This window comes from Xenopus laevis, chromosome 2L (genome assembly GCF_017654675.1).
Source record: "Xenopus laevis strain J_2021 chromosome 2L, Xenopus_laevis_v10.1, whole genome shotgun sequence".
Classification (NCBI taxonomy): Eukaryota; Metazoa; Chordata; class Amphibia; order Anura; family Pipidae; genus Xenopus; species Xenopus laevis.
The window spans coordinates 77,394,002-77,412,926 of NC_054373.1; the positions used below are offsets into that span (position 1 = coordinate 77,394,002).

At 39.1% G+C, this 18,925-nt stretch overlaps 1 protein-coding gene across 2 annotated transcripts in view; it reads left to right on the forward strand.

Annotated features, from left to right (window-relative positions):
- The window catches only part of LOC108708176 (suppressor of tumorigenicity 7 protein homolog), an 84,623-nt gene that overhangs the window by 43,952 nt on the left and 21,746 nt on the right, over positions 1 to 18,925 (forward strand). For both annotated transcript variants that reach the window (XM_018246603.2, XM_018246606.2), the window contains 2 exons: positions 6,114 to 6,186; positions 7,084 to 7,186. In XM_018246603.2, coding sequence (XP_018102092.1) covers positions 6,114 to 6,186; positions 7,084 to 7,186 — 176 coding nt within the window. The remainder of the gene's footprint in view (positions 1 to 6,113; positions 6,187 to 7,083; positions 7,187 to 18,925) is intronic.

Below are 18,925 nucleotides of genomic sequence, written 5' to 3' on the forward strand. Positions count from 1 at the left end.
GAGATTGCAGGTGATTGCGGGCTTTTTTTTTTTGCTCAAAGAAGATTTTATTGAGACAGATACCATACAACAATGTTAAAGGGTTACATCAATAAATTCAGTGTACAAGAATTGTGACAAATTGTACAATCGTAAGTAATGGCAGTTGTAACAGATGTACAATACATGCAAGGCCTATACCTTCCCATCTCCCAGCCCAGAACCATATTCCGTTACCACTCCCTAACCAGGGCCAATTTCAAGCGGTTCAACATGGCTAGACCAATGTCTCCAAATTTGGATGTATTTAAACATTTGCCCTCTTTTCCCCAACACCAAACGCTCTAGCGCAGCTAAGTCAACCATTGCTTGATGCCATTCACGAAATACAGGTGGGGTTAGGTCTTTCCAGTGCAGGGTCAGTAACCTTCTCGTCTGGAATAGTGCTTTAGTGATAAAAAGCCTGGTATGCAAGTCCAGCTCATCATTGAGATCAATTGTTAACAAGCAAGTCCTAGCATCTCCCTTACCCCAATCTGGAATCATTGAGGACAGACAAAGAGTAATTTCTTCCCAATATAACCTGACCCTGCGACATTCCCATAGTGTGTGAAGTAAAGTAGCAGGTTCCAACTCACATCTGGGGCATGTAGGAGAAGGCAACAGCTTCATAACAAACAATCTCTGTACTGTATAATACGCCCTGTGAATCAAGTACAGCTGGAGAAGGCTGTGCCTGTAAGAATGGGCTACTATCTTAGGGGTGCTCAATACCCACTCCCACTGATCATCAGTTATCATGCCAACATCTGCCTCCCATGCATCTCTGGCCTTAATTTCAGTATCCACATATTGTGGTTTACGTAGTGACGTATATAAGGTGGATATTCTTTTCTTGGGGGTATTGGTGGCTAGAGCATCAATGACGAGAGAGTCCCCCATCTCTGTGTTAGATCGTCGTCTAAATGCCTGTAGGCTAGTAACAATTCTGTGGTACATTAAACATTGAGCTTGGGGAAGGTTCCTGGTTTGCTGAAGGCGAAGTAAAGAGATCGCCTGATCCTCCTCCCACACGTCCGCCACCGAAACCAAGCCAAGATCGCACCATATCTGAGAGGGGGAAAGCCCTGCCAGTCCCGAGAACTCCGGGTTGCCCCACAGAGGGGTTTGGGGTGCTAATTTATTAGAACTAACCAATCTATGGGCTATTCGTAGAATGGTGCTCTGCAGCCACACCAATGGCATTTGCAATTTCGTTGGCTGTTTAACCAGCAGCGCCGCCCAGGGGGTGGTAGGGTGGTTTGCCGCAATTGAACAAAGCTGTGACAGCGGGGGGGACAAAGCAGCCTGCACCCAAGGTATGCAATGAGTAAGCTGTGCAGCAATATAGTACAAGTAGAGATCTGGCAGTGCCAAACCCCCCTCTTCCCTAGGTCTCATTAAGGTAGTAAGGCGCAGGCGTGGCCTAGAGGACCCCCATATAAATTTGCTGATAAGGCTGTGTACTCCTGCAAAGAACTTCTTAGGTATAAGAATAGGCGAATGCCAAAGGGTCTACAGCCATTTAGGGAGAATAAACATTTTAACTAGTTGCACCCTACCTGCAGGCCCCACTGGCAATGATTCCCAGGTCTTGAATTTGTGCTTTTGACCAATGAACTAACTGGTCCAGATTCAGTTCCTGAAACTTGTCAATAGGGAGCGCTATTTGCAATCCCAAGTATGTAAAAGAATCTACTACTTGCAAGGGGCATGCATTCAACGATTCGCCGGGTTGCATCGCATCAACCAAAAACAATACAGATTTGTGCGTATTAGTCTGTAGTCCAGAGACTCTGCCAAAGACTTGCGTGAGCTCAACCAGGGCTTGCAAAGATTGACCCCTATCACCGAGATATACTAATGTGTCGTCTGCATACAATTGGATCTTTTCAACTTGGCCCTCTCTTTCAAACCCTCTGATTTGGGGATGCAACCTCACAGCCTGGGCGGAGGGTTCAATGGCCAATGCAAAGAGCAAAGGGGAGAGAGGGCACCCCTGTCTCGTTCCCCTGGCAAGTGAAAAGCTCGTAGTGTGGAGAGAGTTAAGCCTAAGGGAAGCTGTGGGGAGTTTGTACAGCAACTGAACCATTGTGATGTATTTTGGGCCAAAGCCCATTGATTCCATAACGTGCCAGAGGTAGGGCCACTCCACCGTATCAAAAGCTTTGGCAATGTCAAGCGCTGCAATGGCCCTACCTCCTTTGTTCCCGCAATCCAACAACATATTAAGATAAAGCCTTCTGGTGTTAAGACTGGTGGTTTTCTGAGGAATGAACCCCACTTGATCAGGGTTAATTATCTGGGTAATTACTCTGCTAAGTCTCCTAGCAAGGACTTTTGCATAAATTTTCACATCAGCCGTGAGGAGTGAAATGGGGCGAAAGGATTCACACAGCTGGGGATCCTTCCTCGGCTTGGGAAGTAATACAATTGCAGCGTCATATAGGGATTGCGGTAACTGCCCCAACTGAATGGCTTCCTTGTACAAGTTCAGAAGCTGCGGCGTCAGGGTTTTAGAGTGGCGCTTGTAGATCTCAATAGGAAGGCCATCAGACCCAGCCGCTTTACCCACAGGAAAGGAGTCTACCGCTTCCTGTATTTCTAAGAGAGTCAAATCTGCTTCCAAAGTCTCCCTATAGTCTGGAGTGAGAGCAGGGAGATTCCCCCTCTGCAAGAAAGCTATAATTTCCTCCCTAGAAACATTCAATTTGCTGGAGTATAAATCAGTGTAAAAATCGGAAAGCATATTCTTAACCTCAGTAGGATCAGTATGGAGGATTCCTTGTTTGTCCTTCAAGATAGGAATCGGTGGGGGTGTGTGCTGGGTTTTGGCTAAGTGTGCAAGCATTCGCCCTGCTTTTTCTCCATGCTCATATACTCCAACTTTAGAAAAGTAGAGATAATTTTGCGCTTTGGTTTTAAGACTTAGTGAATAGTCAGCTTGCGTAACTTGTAGCAGTTTAAAATTCTCAGGAGTGGGGGCTAAAGCTACTCGAGCGTCGCACTCAGCAACTTTTCTTCCAAAACTTGAGTCGCTAGCCTAGACTGTTTCTTATAAGCAGTGATATCCGCAGCTATAGAATTCCGAATATATATCTTAAGGGAGTCCCAAATCGGTAAAACGCAAGGGATTCCCAAATTCAGTTCCAGGAATTCCTTGATCACAGCTTCTACATCCTCCTGGTTGTCCAGAATGTTCAACCATATAGGATGTATAGCGAGGCGAGGCCTATCCGGCTTATGCAGTGCAGTGAGCTTAAGTTGGAGAGGAGCATGGTCGGATATACCTCTAGGGAGGTAACAGGCAAATGTGACGTGAGGAACCGCAGCAGCATTGACAAAGGCCAGGTCTATCCTAGAAAGCGCCTGTTGGGCAACTGTATAGCAAGAGTATAGCTTTTTGGCTGGGTTTGTGACTCGCCAGATATCTAACAACTCCAGTGCTTGAATCATTCTGCTGAGCTTGGTGTGTTGTGGGGGCGGCCTGTCGAGACGCTTGAGCAGTCTATCTATTTCTGGGCACATGACTTCGTTAAAATCCCCAGCTGCTATAACCAAGGCATGGAGGTATTGAAGTAGCTGGTCAGCTAGGCATTGAATTACCCGGGTATCAAATGGTGGGGGGATATAAATATTCGCCAGCAGAACTTCTCGAGAGTGAATATAACCATGCAAGAAAATAAATCTGCCTTTAGGGTCAGACTTAATGCTACCAAAAACAAAGGGAACAGATTTACTAATTAGACTGGACACCCCTGAGGAATGGGTCGAGTAGTCAGCATGGTAAGCCCAGCCCACCCAGGGTCTCCGCAGTGCCAGTACCTTAGATCCTGTCAAGTGGGTTTCCTGCAGGAATGCAATGGAGGTGGCATGTCGCTTCAGGAAATCCATTACCAGTCTACGTTTTATTGGGCAGTTCAGACCCCTTACATTCCAACTAGTGAGGTTAATCGCCATTTTCCTGTCTACCCAGATGGAACAGCATATATACCTTAAACATTGCAGTACAAATCAAAGCATTTCTTTGAGCAGAGAGCAAAAAAATTGCATAAACAAGTGTAACAAATGACTTAGGGATGCGTAACAAGAGAACATCTCTAAGCCGCCCACGAGAAACCCCCCTCCCCTTCCACCTCATAACTAACAAAAGGTAGAACTTGAACCCCAAAGTTAACCCGTTGGTGCATACTTGTTGGGGGCGTGTCGAGCCACTCCGTTGGCGCCACTAGAGGTAAACAAAAGTAGTGGCTTCAGCAAGAAAATCAAAAAGTCAATTGTCAAAAAAAACAAAAGGGAAAAAGACGCAACTTGGAACAAAAAAGAGATTTGTTGAACCCGCAGCTTCAGACAATAACCCACTCCGGACATTCCAGGACATAGGCGGCAGGGTAATAATAACGTTCCTTCGGAAAACTCAAAGAGTTCCATTATAACGGACAGAAACGATGCCTGGTCATAGGTTGTGTAAAAGTGCCCAAACTGGCGGAGGCAGTAGTAGAAAGTCTCCCGCAAGGCCCAAGAAAAGGCATACATGCACAGTACTCACATACAGAGCGCGGCATATCCGTTGAATTTCTAATTCACTCCTCTTGCATCCAACCACTGGTTCAGATCCCGTGGTGCAGTGAAAAATAAGGTGCGATCATCCGCTTGTATCCGGAGCCTGGCAGGATAGAGCATGGCGTACGTGAGCCCAGCATTGCATAGACGGATCTTGCAGCTCTGGAATCCCGCGCGATGTCTCTGGACCTCCATGGAGTAATCAGCGTATATGGAGACTGTGGCGTCCTGATACCGCAGCTGACCCCGAACTCTAGCCAGTGCAAGCACCTTGTCGCGGTCCCTTGCGTTGAGGAGTTTGGCGATCATCGGCCTAGGTGGGGCACCCGGTGGTGATTGCCTGGTAGGTACCCGGTGCGCCCGCTCAACGGTAAACGTCGCTGATAGTTGGTCCGCCCCAAAGGTTGTTTTGAGCCAGGTTTCAATAAAAGTTTCTGGAGCGGCCCCCTCGGCCCTCTCGGGGAAGCCCACGAAACGTAGGTTACTCCTACACAGGCGATTCTCCAAATTGTCCGATTTACGCTGACATTCCACCATCAGTTTTTGCATTTCACGATATTTGAGCAGGCAACTCACTGCATGAGTCTTCAAGAGTGCTTACCGGGACTCCACTGCTGTAGTTCTTTCCCGCAGCTTTTGGAGGTCGTACTTGATAATGGACAAATCAATTTTGATTTCGTCAGTCTTGGACTCTATGAGCGTTGTACAGGAATCATTGGCAGCCCTGATTTCCTTCAAAACATCGCGGAGTGTTGGCTCATCCAGCGGTTCATTTGCGGGGTGTGGGTCTCCGACCTCGTTAATATTGTTGGGGTCCTCCGCCGCAGTCTCCCTCTCAGGGGTTAAGCGTTGCGATGTTAGGCCTTTACCACCGCCATTTTGAGACGAGTTTCTGGCATACTTGTCCAGCCGGGCTGCAGCCTCTGACGCTCTTTTCTGCGCTTTATTCTGCCCCATGAGCTCTCTTTGGGGTACAGGAGGCTTGACGGAGTGCTCCAGCTCCAAAAGTAGAAGTAATAGAGCAGGTTAATCAGGATATAAGCCGGGTGTGCTGCGGAGCTCTACCAAGTGCGTGCTATCCCATCAGCAGTCAGGCCACACCCCCGATTGCGGGCTTTTTAATTGTTTTTGCAGCTATAATAGACTGCAGCTAGGACCAGAGGAAGCCTGTTTTGGGACAGCCCACAGCCTGGAGGTTTGGGACCCCTGCTCTAAATCATCCTCTCAGATCCTCTTTTTAGTCGACATAGGTTTTTGATAAAATTGATTTAGCTAAATGCTTTTTTTTTTTTAAAGACATATGGTTAATAAGATTATTTGGGTTGCTCTATATATGCCATTGTACTGTGTTGAAATAAATCCATCTTTTATTTGCTATTGAAAGTGTATAAAAACCGTAAAGAATGTAGAAATGTCAATATTTAATTTCCTCTAGTCTCAAATGATTTTTTTTTTTTCAGAAAAAAAAAACAAGAATATGTGTTGAAAAGAAAGGGAAAATAATAACCCTCCTTTTTTTGCCCTCACTGCAGATATCAGTCTTCCAAAGTCAGCAACAATATGTTACACAGCAGCTTTACTAAAAGCCAGAGCTGTTTCTGAAAGGTGTGTGGACAGTTTATGAATTACATTACTGGATTATACTTTTTTATATCTTGATGTTCCGTTATTTATATTATTACTAAATGAAAATGGTGACTTATTTATTAATATGTGATTCATTTTGTCCTGTCTATTTAAGCATAATACATGCATAAAACAAATATACTTCCATATTGTGGTTGGCAATGCTCACATAAACCTTTGTGATGTATTAAAAGAAAAAAAAAGGCCAATCAGAAATTTGTATTTCTGGTATTTGTGCAAGCATAACAAAAAAGACCAAAGATTGGTACAAACAATAATGTCACTATAAAGATATTTAAAATTTTTTATCAGTTTAAATAATATACAACGGTATCTGTTCGATTTGGGCCTATAAAGATTATAAATTGTTGGCTGTATACACTGTAAATCACAAAAATAGAAATGGCAATTGATATACATTTTAGCTTTTCACAAATGAAGAGTTTAGGAGATTGTCCAAAAGTATTCACAAAAGAGTCAAATAATCTCTTTAAGTTTTAATTTTATCAATAGTGCCCCTTGCTCATACTGAAAGCAATTAGCAATTACAGAAGACTGTCCAACCCCCACCAATACTGTTACATGCCATTGACGTAATTGTACACAGCCAAGGTCATGATAGGGTTTGATGAATACCACTCATTTTGGCATTGACAAGTAAAGGGTGCCCATATAAACTAGTCAGTGTGGGATGTCTCATAGTGATGCCACATTCTAAGCAACGCATGATGTGTCTGCATTGATCAAACTGTCAGCTGTTAAAAAATTTTGGACTGTCCAGAGATAATATTAATAATTGTGGAAAATATTGAACTGCTGGGGATTCTTCAGCATTTTAATCAATCTGCCTATTTATGAATCTATTTATGTATTTAGATTTTCTCCTGAATCAGCCTCCAGAAGAGGGCTCAGTACAGCAGAAATGAATGCAGTTGAAGCAATTCACAGAGCTGTCGAGTTTAATCCTCATGTACCAAAGGTAAGAAATATCTTGAGTAATTTATTCTGGGGTTTAGGTTATATTGCATACTGTATTGTCAAACATGGGTCAGTCACATCCTGTATAAAAAAACAGAGGACATTTTTGTTTTTTTTCAATTGCAGGGTTGTTTTATCCCTGCCAAAAGTTTGTCCCTTGCAGCCACACCCCCCATTTTATTTTAATGTTGGTGCAAAATGCCACTACCCAGAAGCTAAAGGTCTGTCGTCTAAAATAGGTTCAAAATTCATCCATAACCCTCCATTACATTTACATGTAACATTGTGAAATGGACCATTACCACCTGTTTTCTACTGCTCTGGTGAGAAATTGATTTGTTTTGAGCTATGGTACAGCTTTAGGTTGCAATATCCATAGCTGTGCCCCTAGAAGAAGTAGGTATTGATGTGAATTGCTGTGCATAATATTAAAAGGGGCTTACTGTATGTGATGTCATTCTGGTGGCTCATTTTGATTACTTTCTGGGAAAATTATGTTTCATTTTTTCTTCATCAAATTACTCTCATTTTTTTGTTCACGTAATTAGCTCCTTTTCCCATGTGTACCTTTAGTGGTTCAGATTATTATTAATAATATAAAGTTAGCCTTTGTGATTTTTCTCTATACAACTCTCCTCTGAAATGCCGCAGCAATCAAAATGTTTTTTTGCCAGCAGATTGTACAATTAAAATTCTATATGCTACAGAAATATCATGAGCATAAGATTAGATCAATTAAGATTTAACTACAACAAAAACAAAGTGAAAATGAAAGTCATTTTTCAAATTATCTAATTTTGAAATACCATATATTTTTCTGAGTGTTGTCTAGTGTTCTTATTCTGCTAAATTGCAACTGTGTATATTCTGTTGTCCCATAGACAAAAGGGCCAGCATAATTTACATCACAGAAGTATTTTCCTGTTAGCCACATCAAACGGATTTGGCCCTTCAATGTCTTCTAAAAATAACTTCTCAAATTTCAAGGCAGCAGTGGCAGAGTTTTAAGTCAGTCTCACAAGCCCAAATGATTATCTTTGTCCAGACTTGTTAAGAAATTTATGTTTTTGAAATAGATATGGAGAGAGACTTTGTAAAATTCGGATCCTGTTTGTCAGGCATTGTAAGATTGCTTTATTTTAGCAGCAAAGGTGTCTGTAGAAAATGCAGGAAGGTGTAGTGGATCACTAGCCATGCAGTTAAAGAGACCCTGACACCATAAATGAAACTCTTTTTTTACATCTATCATAAAAATGCCTTTGAAAGCTACAAATAAATTTGCCATAAAGTATTTGCCTGATGCTTTTACATTACCTGTCTGATGCTCCATGTTTCTGTATGAGGGGGCTGCCATATTTGTGCAGCAGGAGTCTGCTAGTATTAGAAACTATATCTGACAAGGTTCGATGGGACACACAGGTTGGCTAAACAGTCAGGTTTACAAACTTCAACTAACAATTACTTACCAAAATAAATCTCACGGGGGAAAAAAACTATCAACGTGACCTATAGGTAACTTTTAATGTACATCCATATTTTAAAAAGTAGTTTTTTAGTGTCCGTATCACTTTAAGCATGAAACTCCCATTTGAATACAGCATGCTGGAAAGATCATTGCCTAGAAATGAAGACAGAATGGAGGGTTATCAGGGAATTGTGGGATGCAGTATGCAGCACTAGTCTGAAGTTTGTCACCAAAGAGCTCAATCCATATTTCTTGGACACAAGATATTCACTTAATACTTGGCCAAACTTAAACCCTCATTTTTATATGCTCACTCTGTGAGTACTGCCATTTGTGAAATCCACACACTTTGCAACTGAATACTAAGAATTTGACCAAATTTTAAATTAAAATCTCCATGTCACACCTCTCAATGGAGTAGTAGTAGAAAAATCATAAAACTACATTTTAGTGATAATATGTTAATAAACATTTTTTAAAAAAATTCCTGTGTATACAAATGAGATCTTATGTATTAGGGTAGTATAGTTTGTTGTTTTTTTATTGCTTCAGCTATTCTCAGTCTAAAGTTTCACAGAGTGTTTCCCATGCTGATCCATGACAACCTCCTTAAAATATAGGCAGTAGCATTTTTCTGTTATAATCATACCTTTGAGCTACACTCCTTGCTGATTCCCACTGATTATAATGGGAATATACTGCCACGGTTTGTTGTAGCTGCCTGGCTGTGGCATGTAGTGATGCTTGGGCAATAATGCTGACATTTTGCAAATGTAAACCTTTCTTGGCCTAAAAAAAGGTTTATATCTACTGTAAAGCACAGAATGGTTAATCGATGGCTCTCTCTCTCAGCTGGGCTCCCGCGATGATGTGTGGAGGAAAGAAGTGGTGGTGTTGAGTTATACCTTATCATGCTGCAAAATATTCGGGTGCAAGAAGATTTTAAACATGTAACAGACGTTTATGTGATAAAACAGAACTACACTACAGTGTATCAGATAAGGTCGTTTTGAGTAGCGCCTTGCTAGATTGTCACTTTTTTACAATCATGGGGTTCCTGTTCCTTGACATTCTCTAAAGGGGGTGGCACTCTTCTTTACTGGGGCTTTGTGCTCCAAGCTCCCCACTAGCATCCACCCTGTTCAGCAGGTAGAGGCCAAAGAGTAAAAAGTAGCCATAGACGTGCAGGTTTACCTGCAATATCTGACGAACAAACGGACGTCCTCATCTCCTGATCTGCCACCAATCTTCAGTTTAAATAAAGAATAGATCAGACATGTCTGCCCTGACAGCAATCGTATGAAAGTTTATGTCCAACAAAAGCTTTTGACAGTCTCCCACTGAAAATCATCAGATTGACAATACATGCAGAGATATTATCAGCAGCCGACAGAAATTTTCTAACCTGCCGACTGAACGACCGATCACCATGGCACGAAAAATGTCGGGACACTCTACACGGTCCGAAAATCATATGTATCGAGGATCCGTTCGATTATATCTGTACGTCTATGGCCAGCTTAAGAGCCACATGCTCCCTCCTATTTTATTAAACATAGAAGAGGAACTAGACATTACATTCCTGGGCATGTGTAACATGGACCTGGACTTCCTTAGCCTTCAAAGGGGTTGTTCACCTTTGAGCTACATTTTAGTATGATGTAGAGAATGATATTCTGAGACAATTTGCAGTTGGTTTTCCTTTTTTATTATTTTTGGTTTTTAGCTTTTCATTCAGCAGCTCTCCAGTTTGCAATTTCAGTAATTTGGTTGCTAGGCTCAAAATTCCACTAGCAACCAAGCACTGATTTGAATGTTTGAATTGTTTTCCAGATAAGAGGTCCCATACCTGGCACATAAGCTCCGAAATCACAAGAGAGGTTTTTTAGTGAAACATTATGTGAAAAAAATATTACAAACCAGTTAATTGTACTGAAGACTTCTGGCATCTGATAGGTTAATTTTTGTGTGGTTTCATGTCATGCAGTATGAGAGACACTGAATTATTTTTCCTAGCTTTTTTGTCTGCCTGTCAAATTTAATAAAACATGCAGGGAGATCGCTAATTGCTGGAAGAAATTGGTATTTGCTTGCATCACTGATCAAGAGACGGGTAATTTTGTATCAGACAGTCTCAGACAGATTGTCTTTATCCTTTACTGTTCAAGGGGGGATATAAGCCAAAAAATAAAAATGCAATTAGATGTTTATAAATTGTCACATTATGTAGTTTTATGACATATAGGCATAAGATGCTAGTTGTAAATTTTACATGCTCAGAGCAATATTTATGCTACTATGAATTTTTCAGATCCTTATATGCCCAAAGTACAGACTCAAATGAACAGTTCAGTGTGAAAATAAAAACTGTGTAAATAGATAGGCTGTGCAAAATAAAAAGAATGTTTCTAATATAGTTAGTTAGCCAAAAATGTAATGTATAAAGTCTGGAGTGACTGGATGTATAACAGAACACTACTTCCTGCTGTTCAGCTCTATAACTCTGAGCTAATTCAGCAACTTGAAGGGGGGCCGAATGGTACATATCTGTTCAGTGAGTTTGCAATTGATCTTCAGCATGCAGCTCAGATTCAAAAGCAACAGAAATGACCCATGTGGCCCCCTCAAGTCTCTGATTGGTTACTGCCTGGTAACCAGGGTAACCAGTCAGTGTAAACCAAGAGAGCTGAAAAGCAGGAAGTAGTATTCTGGCTATTATGTTAGACATCCAGCCACTCCAGCCTGCTATACATTACATTTGTGGATAACTAACTATATTAGAAACATTTTTTGTTTTGCACAGCCTATCTATTTAACAGTTTTTATTGTTACACTGATCAATTCCTTTAAAACAATATTGAGTTGTGGTATACACCACCCATAAGTGATGACAGATTAATTTTTGATGGGATGCAAGCTCTAAAGTGCAAAAACACTGTGCCAGCTGATGTCAGATGCGAATTGTTCTCCCTCCATTATTTTGACACCGTTCATTGAAATATTCTTTAAAAGCCTTTTTTCACTAAAATTGGTTTGAGTGTGATGTTTAAAGTCTATTGTAGACTTTTATTGATGTTGATAAAAGTACAACATGCCTCAAACATTGTTCTCATGGTCTAAACCAGTTTTGGTGTGAATAAAGACTTTATAAGTAAAATTTCCTTTAATGGTGGTTCTATTTTATTAAACTACAGTGGAAGAAGACCACAAGAAGCAAGCAAATGTTGGCTCTACAGCACAGTTGATCTATTTAAATTTTAAAACTGCCTTTTAATTCTTTAGTGTTTCTGGGCCTTTCTTTTTATGTGAAATCATTTTGTCCTCCACACACAAAATCACTCCAAAATGCTGTATGACTGCCAGTGCACATGCATTATTGCTTGAAAATCCTTCAGTCTCCAAAAATGTTCTTGTTCTTTCTTGATTCCAGTGAAAAGTCCCTAGTACTGTTTCTTGTGTTTTCTCACCAGGTTTTACATTTTTAATTTTTGGGAAATTTACTAAAATATTTTTTCTCACTTGAAAATAGTAAAAAAAAATGTTCTCTCCCCAAGCTCAAATTTCCCTTTGTCCACTGTGACAATTTATCATGCACCATTCAACTTACGGCCTTGTTTATCAAAAATCTGCTTTGTGCAATTTTAGAGGATTCTTCTACTTCAAATAAACTCACAATTGTAAAAAAAAATTATTAATATTACTTATTTATATAAAAAAATCAGAATATAAAAAAACTTAATTGAATAAAATCTTTGAAAAAACTGAAATACCTTGAATTTGTGAGTTTACAAGACAATTCCCATTGACTTCTACATAACCGTGCAAGCTTTTAAATGCTGAAGTTTTACAGTTTTTTTTATAGTTTAATGAATACTTGATTTTAAGTTCTAATTTGAGTTTGTGAGTTTTAGCAAAAAAAAAAAAAACCCCAATCCTGATAAAAACTCAAATTCGAATGTTGATAAATTAGTCCCTAAATCTGATTATATTTCATACTTGCAACATTTTTGCCTTAAAGTTAAAATGGTTTTCACCTTCTCAAATTTTGTAAAAAAAAAAAAAAAAAAAAAAAAGGCAACAATAGTTGAAAAAAAATTGAAGCTTAGTTTTTTTTTTAAAAAAATGTCATCAATGTGGAAATATATGTGCAGAAAAAAACACTTTTGTAATCAAAATTAAGCAGGGATTAAATAATTTTAGAGGTTTTTGAAACCACGACTAAACTAATTTTCTCTAAAACCACCAGTGCCCTGTCATTTATAAAAAGATCTGAATTTAAAAAGCACAACCAAAAAAAAGAATCCACAGAATGATCCCCTAAAAAAGGATCAGTGCAGCTTCCATTGATTTCTATAGAACCCCGATTGCTGTTACTTGCCAAAGTCTTATATTAGAGCATTTTGTGGTTTTTACACTTCACAAATGTTTTGCGTTTTTAGAGAAAATTTTGATTTTTGGAAAAAAGAAATACCAATGTGCGTAAACAGTCCTTTAGTGTGTGCATAATTGCTTGCCTTTGGTGATGTAGTCCTTCAGCTAATATTATACAGAGGCTTACATTCTCTCTGTGAGCACGGGGGGCAACTTCAGTTGAAATAAAAAACTCAATAGGCCAGCTTCCACAAGATCAAATGTTTAAGCAATGGGGAAGTTAGAGAAGTGGAAGATTAATTCTAATTACATAGTAAGTTACATAGTAATTCTAAAAGATTTGATAGTAAACAGGGCAACATCATACAGAGGAGATGTGCAGTTTTGTGGAATCATGGATAAAAATCAACGTGGGAAGACATTTTGCCCTAACACTGCAGTGCTGTCTAATTATTTTCTGGGAACTAAGCACTCTTCAGCTAAATTCTCTGTAATAAGCTGGATGTATTAAGGGGTGAAAGGTTGGCAAAGCTTCTTATCTATACTGTAAAAAGGCATTTCTTTTTTCTTTTGAGACATGCAGTTTTCTTTACAGCTCCCATGTGGATCAAATCTAAAAGTTTTTTGTTTTGGTGGGAGGCTGCTTTTGCTTGCCACCGTGATACACAAGGAACCCACAGTAATCTTTTCCACCTTGGTGGTGTCATCATCTCCCTTTTAAAATCCCTCTGGGATGCAATGGGATGATATCACTAGAAGTTTAAATCCAAGAAAATGAATGATAATATCTTGAGGAATCTGCACCTCTGCTGTCTTGGGAAAAAACTACAATTTTGAACATAAAATATCGTTCTTGTGCAGTAAATCAGGAAAAGTAACATGAACTTTTGAACTTCACAGATAAATTCTACATCTCTCAACCTTTATTTTATTGAGTGCATTGTGTGTCAGCAAGCATATGTCAGTGAACTATGTAATGTTACCTATTATTTTCCTAGCTGGTTATTAAAAAGGGGAATCAAAACCATGTAATATTGTACTGCGGCATGTATCTTTTTACTGTGGTGATTAAACATAATCCAGGATACTAATTTAATCCCAAACTAAAGCCCTGACAGACATATCATGTATCTGTTGTTTATACAGGGCCAGTGCCTTTACATTGTATGGAACAGAGGGAGGCTTAATTCAATGCAACAAAATTAGGAACAAACTGAAATTTATAAGAGCAGACAATGATTGGTATAAGACAAATGAAAAAGTGGAGCCTTGGGATGAAACAGGTTGCTCATACATTGTTACACTGGAAAAAGGACTTTAACAGCACATAGGAATGTGACATGGGGGAAAACAAGATGGAGGAGTTGGGATAAAATATAAGATATCAATATATAAGATATTTAATTTTAACAGGATCTTGAGGCTTTTAATACAACCGGCAGAAAATACAGAAATAGATTTTCACTTCTACCTTCCATAGACTAAAAGACTAAAAAATATATGTATTGATGACTTTGAAGTGCAGTTGTTATTTTATAGAACTACAATCGAATTGACGTACATTTGCAGATTTACCTGAACCAACTGTTTATATATGAAACTGATTTTTATAAACAAAACCTTTATTTTTGTATTATTGGGAAATTCTCTGCTCTCCATTGTTATCCTTTGAAGTTGGTCTAGCATTTGCCCTTATTACCAGGATAATTTTTATCTGTATTTTCATATGGGTTTTTACTTCATCAATTCTGTTAAGCTGGGTGGTAGTTACAAACACATTATATGTTCCATGGTTTTTAAATCTTGCCAGCAGGGATCAATTACAGGTGTATATGTTTTTCAAGAGAGTAAGTACCTTTGTATATACTTTTCTCCTATTTTTGTTCTACTATTGCTGTTTATAAATACAGTTAATAATACATAGTTTAAGAGGTGCTGTATTCCAGTACTATTTGTTTTTTTGTTTTATTTTCTTTCTTTAAGACCTATTGGTGGTTCCATTTACTCTTACTTCCTTGTCTTGCTTGTATTGGCAATGCACAGAATTAAATATGTGGTAAAAATTATTTAAGCAAAGGGTTTAACTTGATATGCATGTGCCTTATTCAACAGTTAATTTGTTATATTAATGTGTGTAAGATAAGAGTAAAAATGTGTCCATTTAAACGCATTAACAAAGGCAATCGCATCTTTGTACTCACATAAACTAACATGAGCAAAATGCATATACAGTTTGTGTATGATTTTCCAACACGTATGCACATTTACCTTAAACATATCAAAAAGATATGTACAATTTGGTACTGTTTCCAGAGAGTGTGGTATTATGCTGTAGAATAATGCATTGTGGGTGAAAACTATGGCTGTGACTATGTGAACCCCATAATGTAGAGCTGATAAGTATGTAATACAATTGAGCTAAGTATGTAGTTGAATTGTAGAAGAAGAGTAAAGCAAGTCCAATGTGCAAGCCTCTTACCCTTATGTTCCTATGACCAATGTCACAAGTAACATTGTCTGCCTGATACCATTCAAAGCATTTGACAGGAGTTTTGAAAATGTACATTTGCACATCTTTTGGATGTACTTATTGATCCATATTAAAATTTGTTGACCCAATATCATGCTATAAACATTCCCAGGCAAGTTTTAGACTACCATAGTCCGTACTCACAGATATCTTCAAATAACTGTTACCTGAAATCATTATAAATCTGAAGACAGAACATGTGCCAAGGAGGCTGCTGCTTAGTTGTGTTTTTATATACAGAATGCTGCATTGAATGAGAGTTATTGCAGCCAACTGTCAGTGGTTTTGCGCCTCTAAGTTTTAGCCCTCAATTTCCCCCAGATTGGATGTGCTGACAGCTGCTTAAAAATGTGGTACTCTTTTGAGTTATTGTATAAGTGGTGTGGTATGGTAACACATACCCCAATATCTATATTATTGCAGATTGATATTGTATGATATTAGAGAAAGCTGCATTTGCTAATTATTTTTTTTCATAAAACATTCTCAGCAGTTATATTATAAATTGCTTAATAAAACATGATAAAATTGTCATATTTGAAGTACTTCATAAAGTAACCCTGGAATACTAGTAGGTTTTTAAGTTTGTTGCATTAAACATTTTCCCACAGAGGATCCATGCAGACCATCATTGGTGTGTTTGAACAAAGAGGATTAAAGAGGATTAACTAACATATAGCCCTCTGACGTGATAGCCTAGGGCAAGAACAGAGAAAGCTGCTCATGCAGTTAACAAGCTTTGCTTGACCAGAGCCCAACCTCATAAGTGTGGTTGAAAGAAGGGAGAAGCTTATGCCACCCCAAATAAATGATTAATCCAAAGACTCAAACACCTACATAGAATATGGCAAACCTAATTAAAATGTTTCTAATTTTAAATTTTGTACTGATTCTATTTAATTTTTTTCTTTGAAAAGTAAAATGGCAAAATGTCAGCCTCTATTTGCATACATTTTAAAGAAAAACTATACCCTTGAACAATGTACAGTTGTATGAAATTTTTTAGGAACCCCTCTTAAAGTGATACTGACACAAAAAAATGAATTTTAGCACATGAATGTACATTAAATGTTACCTATAGGTCATGTTGATCATTTTTTGCTGAGAGGTTTGTTTTTGTATATAATTGTTAGTTGAAGTTCCTAAGCCTGACTCTCTGACACTCTGACTTTGCCAACCTGACTGTCCCATCTCAGCCTGTTAGTTACAGATTCTAATGCTAACGGACTTCTGCTGCACAAATATGGCAGCCCCCTCATACAGGAACATGGGGGATCAGACAGGTAATGTAAAAGCATCATGCAAATACTTTATGGCAAAGTTAGAAGTAGCTTGCAAAGCCAATATTATAATAGATGTAAAAAACAGTTTAATTTCAGGTGTCAGTATCTCTTTAACTCTTTGGAGTTTTGTTTATCATTGGCTGAGCTTTCAAAGTAGCAACTTCCTTTTAATATATAACATGCCTTATGGAAACAGTAGTATTTCAGCAGTGACATAAAGTTTAACAGAAAATATGCAATATACATCATAACAAAATTAGGCAGGTGCATAAATCTGGGCACCCCAACAGAGAGATTACATCAATACTTAGCTGAGCCTCCTTTTGCAAATGTAACAGCCTCTAGACGCCTCCTATAACCTTTGATGAGTGTCTGGATTCTGGGTGGCGGTATTTTTGACCATTAGTCCATACAAAATCTCTCGAGTTCATTTAATCATCCCATAGATTTTCGATGATATTCAAGTAGGGGGACTGCGACAGCCATTCCAGAATATTGTACTTCTCCCTCTGCCTTTGTAGATTTCGAAGTGTGTTTCGGGTCATTGTCTTGTTGGAATATCCAACCCCTGCATAACTTCAGCTTTGTGATTGATGCTTGAACATTATACTGAAGAATTTGTTGATATTGGGTTGAATAAATCTGACCCTCGACTTTAACAAGGACCCCAGTCCCTCAACTAGCCACACAGCCCCGCAGCATGATGGAACCTCCACCAAATTTGACAGTAGGTAGCAGGTGTTTTTCTTGGAATGCGGTGTTCTCCTTCCACCATGCAAAGTGCTTTTTGTTATGACCAAATAACTAAATATGTGTCTCATCAGTCCAAAGCACTTTGTTCCAAAATAACTGTGGCCTGTCTAAATGAGCTTTTGCATACAAGTGACTCTGTTTGTAGCATGAGTGCAGAAAGGGCTTCTTTTTTCATCACCCTGCCATACAGAAGTACAAATTGTGCAAAATTGTAGAATGATGTATAGATACACCATCTGCCGCAAGATGTTCTTGCAAGTCTTTGGAGGTGATCTTTGGGTTGTCTATAGCCATTCTCATAATCCTCCGCATATGCAGCACCTGTATTTTTTTTTCTTGGCCTGCCAGACCTGGGTTTTACAGCAACTGTGCCTTTGGCCTTCCATTTCCTGATTACATCCCTTACAGTTGAAACTGACCGTTTAAACCTTCTTTTTTTTTTTTAGCCTTAACCATGATACTGAACAATCTTTGTTTTCAGATGTTTTGAGAGTTGCTTTGAGGATCCCATGCTGTCTCTCTTCAGAGGAGAGTCAAATAGAAGCACAACTTGCAATTGGCCACCTTAAATACCTTTTCCCATGATTGGACACACACCTGCCTATGAAGTTCAATGCTTAACAAGCTAATTAAACCAATTTGGTTTTGTCAGTAATCAGTTTTAAGCAGTTACATGCATTCAAATTAGCAAAATTACAAGGCTATCCAAATTTTGAACAGGCCGTTTTTCACATTTAATTTAATTCCATACAACTGAATACTGCTTCACTAAAAATCTTTGTTCAGAAAACACCCCAGTACTTCGATGCTCTTGGGAAATGAAAGACATACCACTGTTGTCTTTTTTGTTGAAAGTGGGGTCAATTATTATGCAAGCTGAGAGGGGTTCCCAAACTTTTTCATGTGACTGTAGATCTCTATAAAAATATTTTGCATAAAACAGCTCATATGTAAAAACCCTTCTTCATGTAAATAAACCATTTTAATAATAATTTTTTAGTAGTATGTGTCAACAGAGCCGGGCCAACCCAGCCAGGCGCCCTAGGCAACCGGCCGGCTGAGTGCGCGCTCGAGCGCACATGCGCAGAAGCGCATTATTACCACAAAATATTCATGCCAGTCAGGGAGAGACGAGACCGGAAAATGGGGTAGGCGTCAGAGCAGGTACGTGCATGGCGCCCCCCCCCAGCTTTCCGGCCCTGTGTGTCACTAAGTAATCCTAAATAGAAAATTACCAATTTAGAAAATAAGGCCCCCCCCCTGGGATCCTACACACAAACAGACCACACATGTTAGGTCACATGAGCACATGAGCCAATTGACAGACAGAGTTCTGTC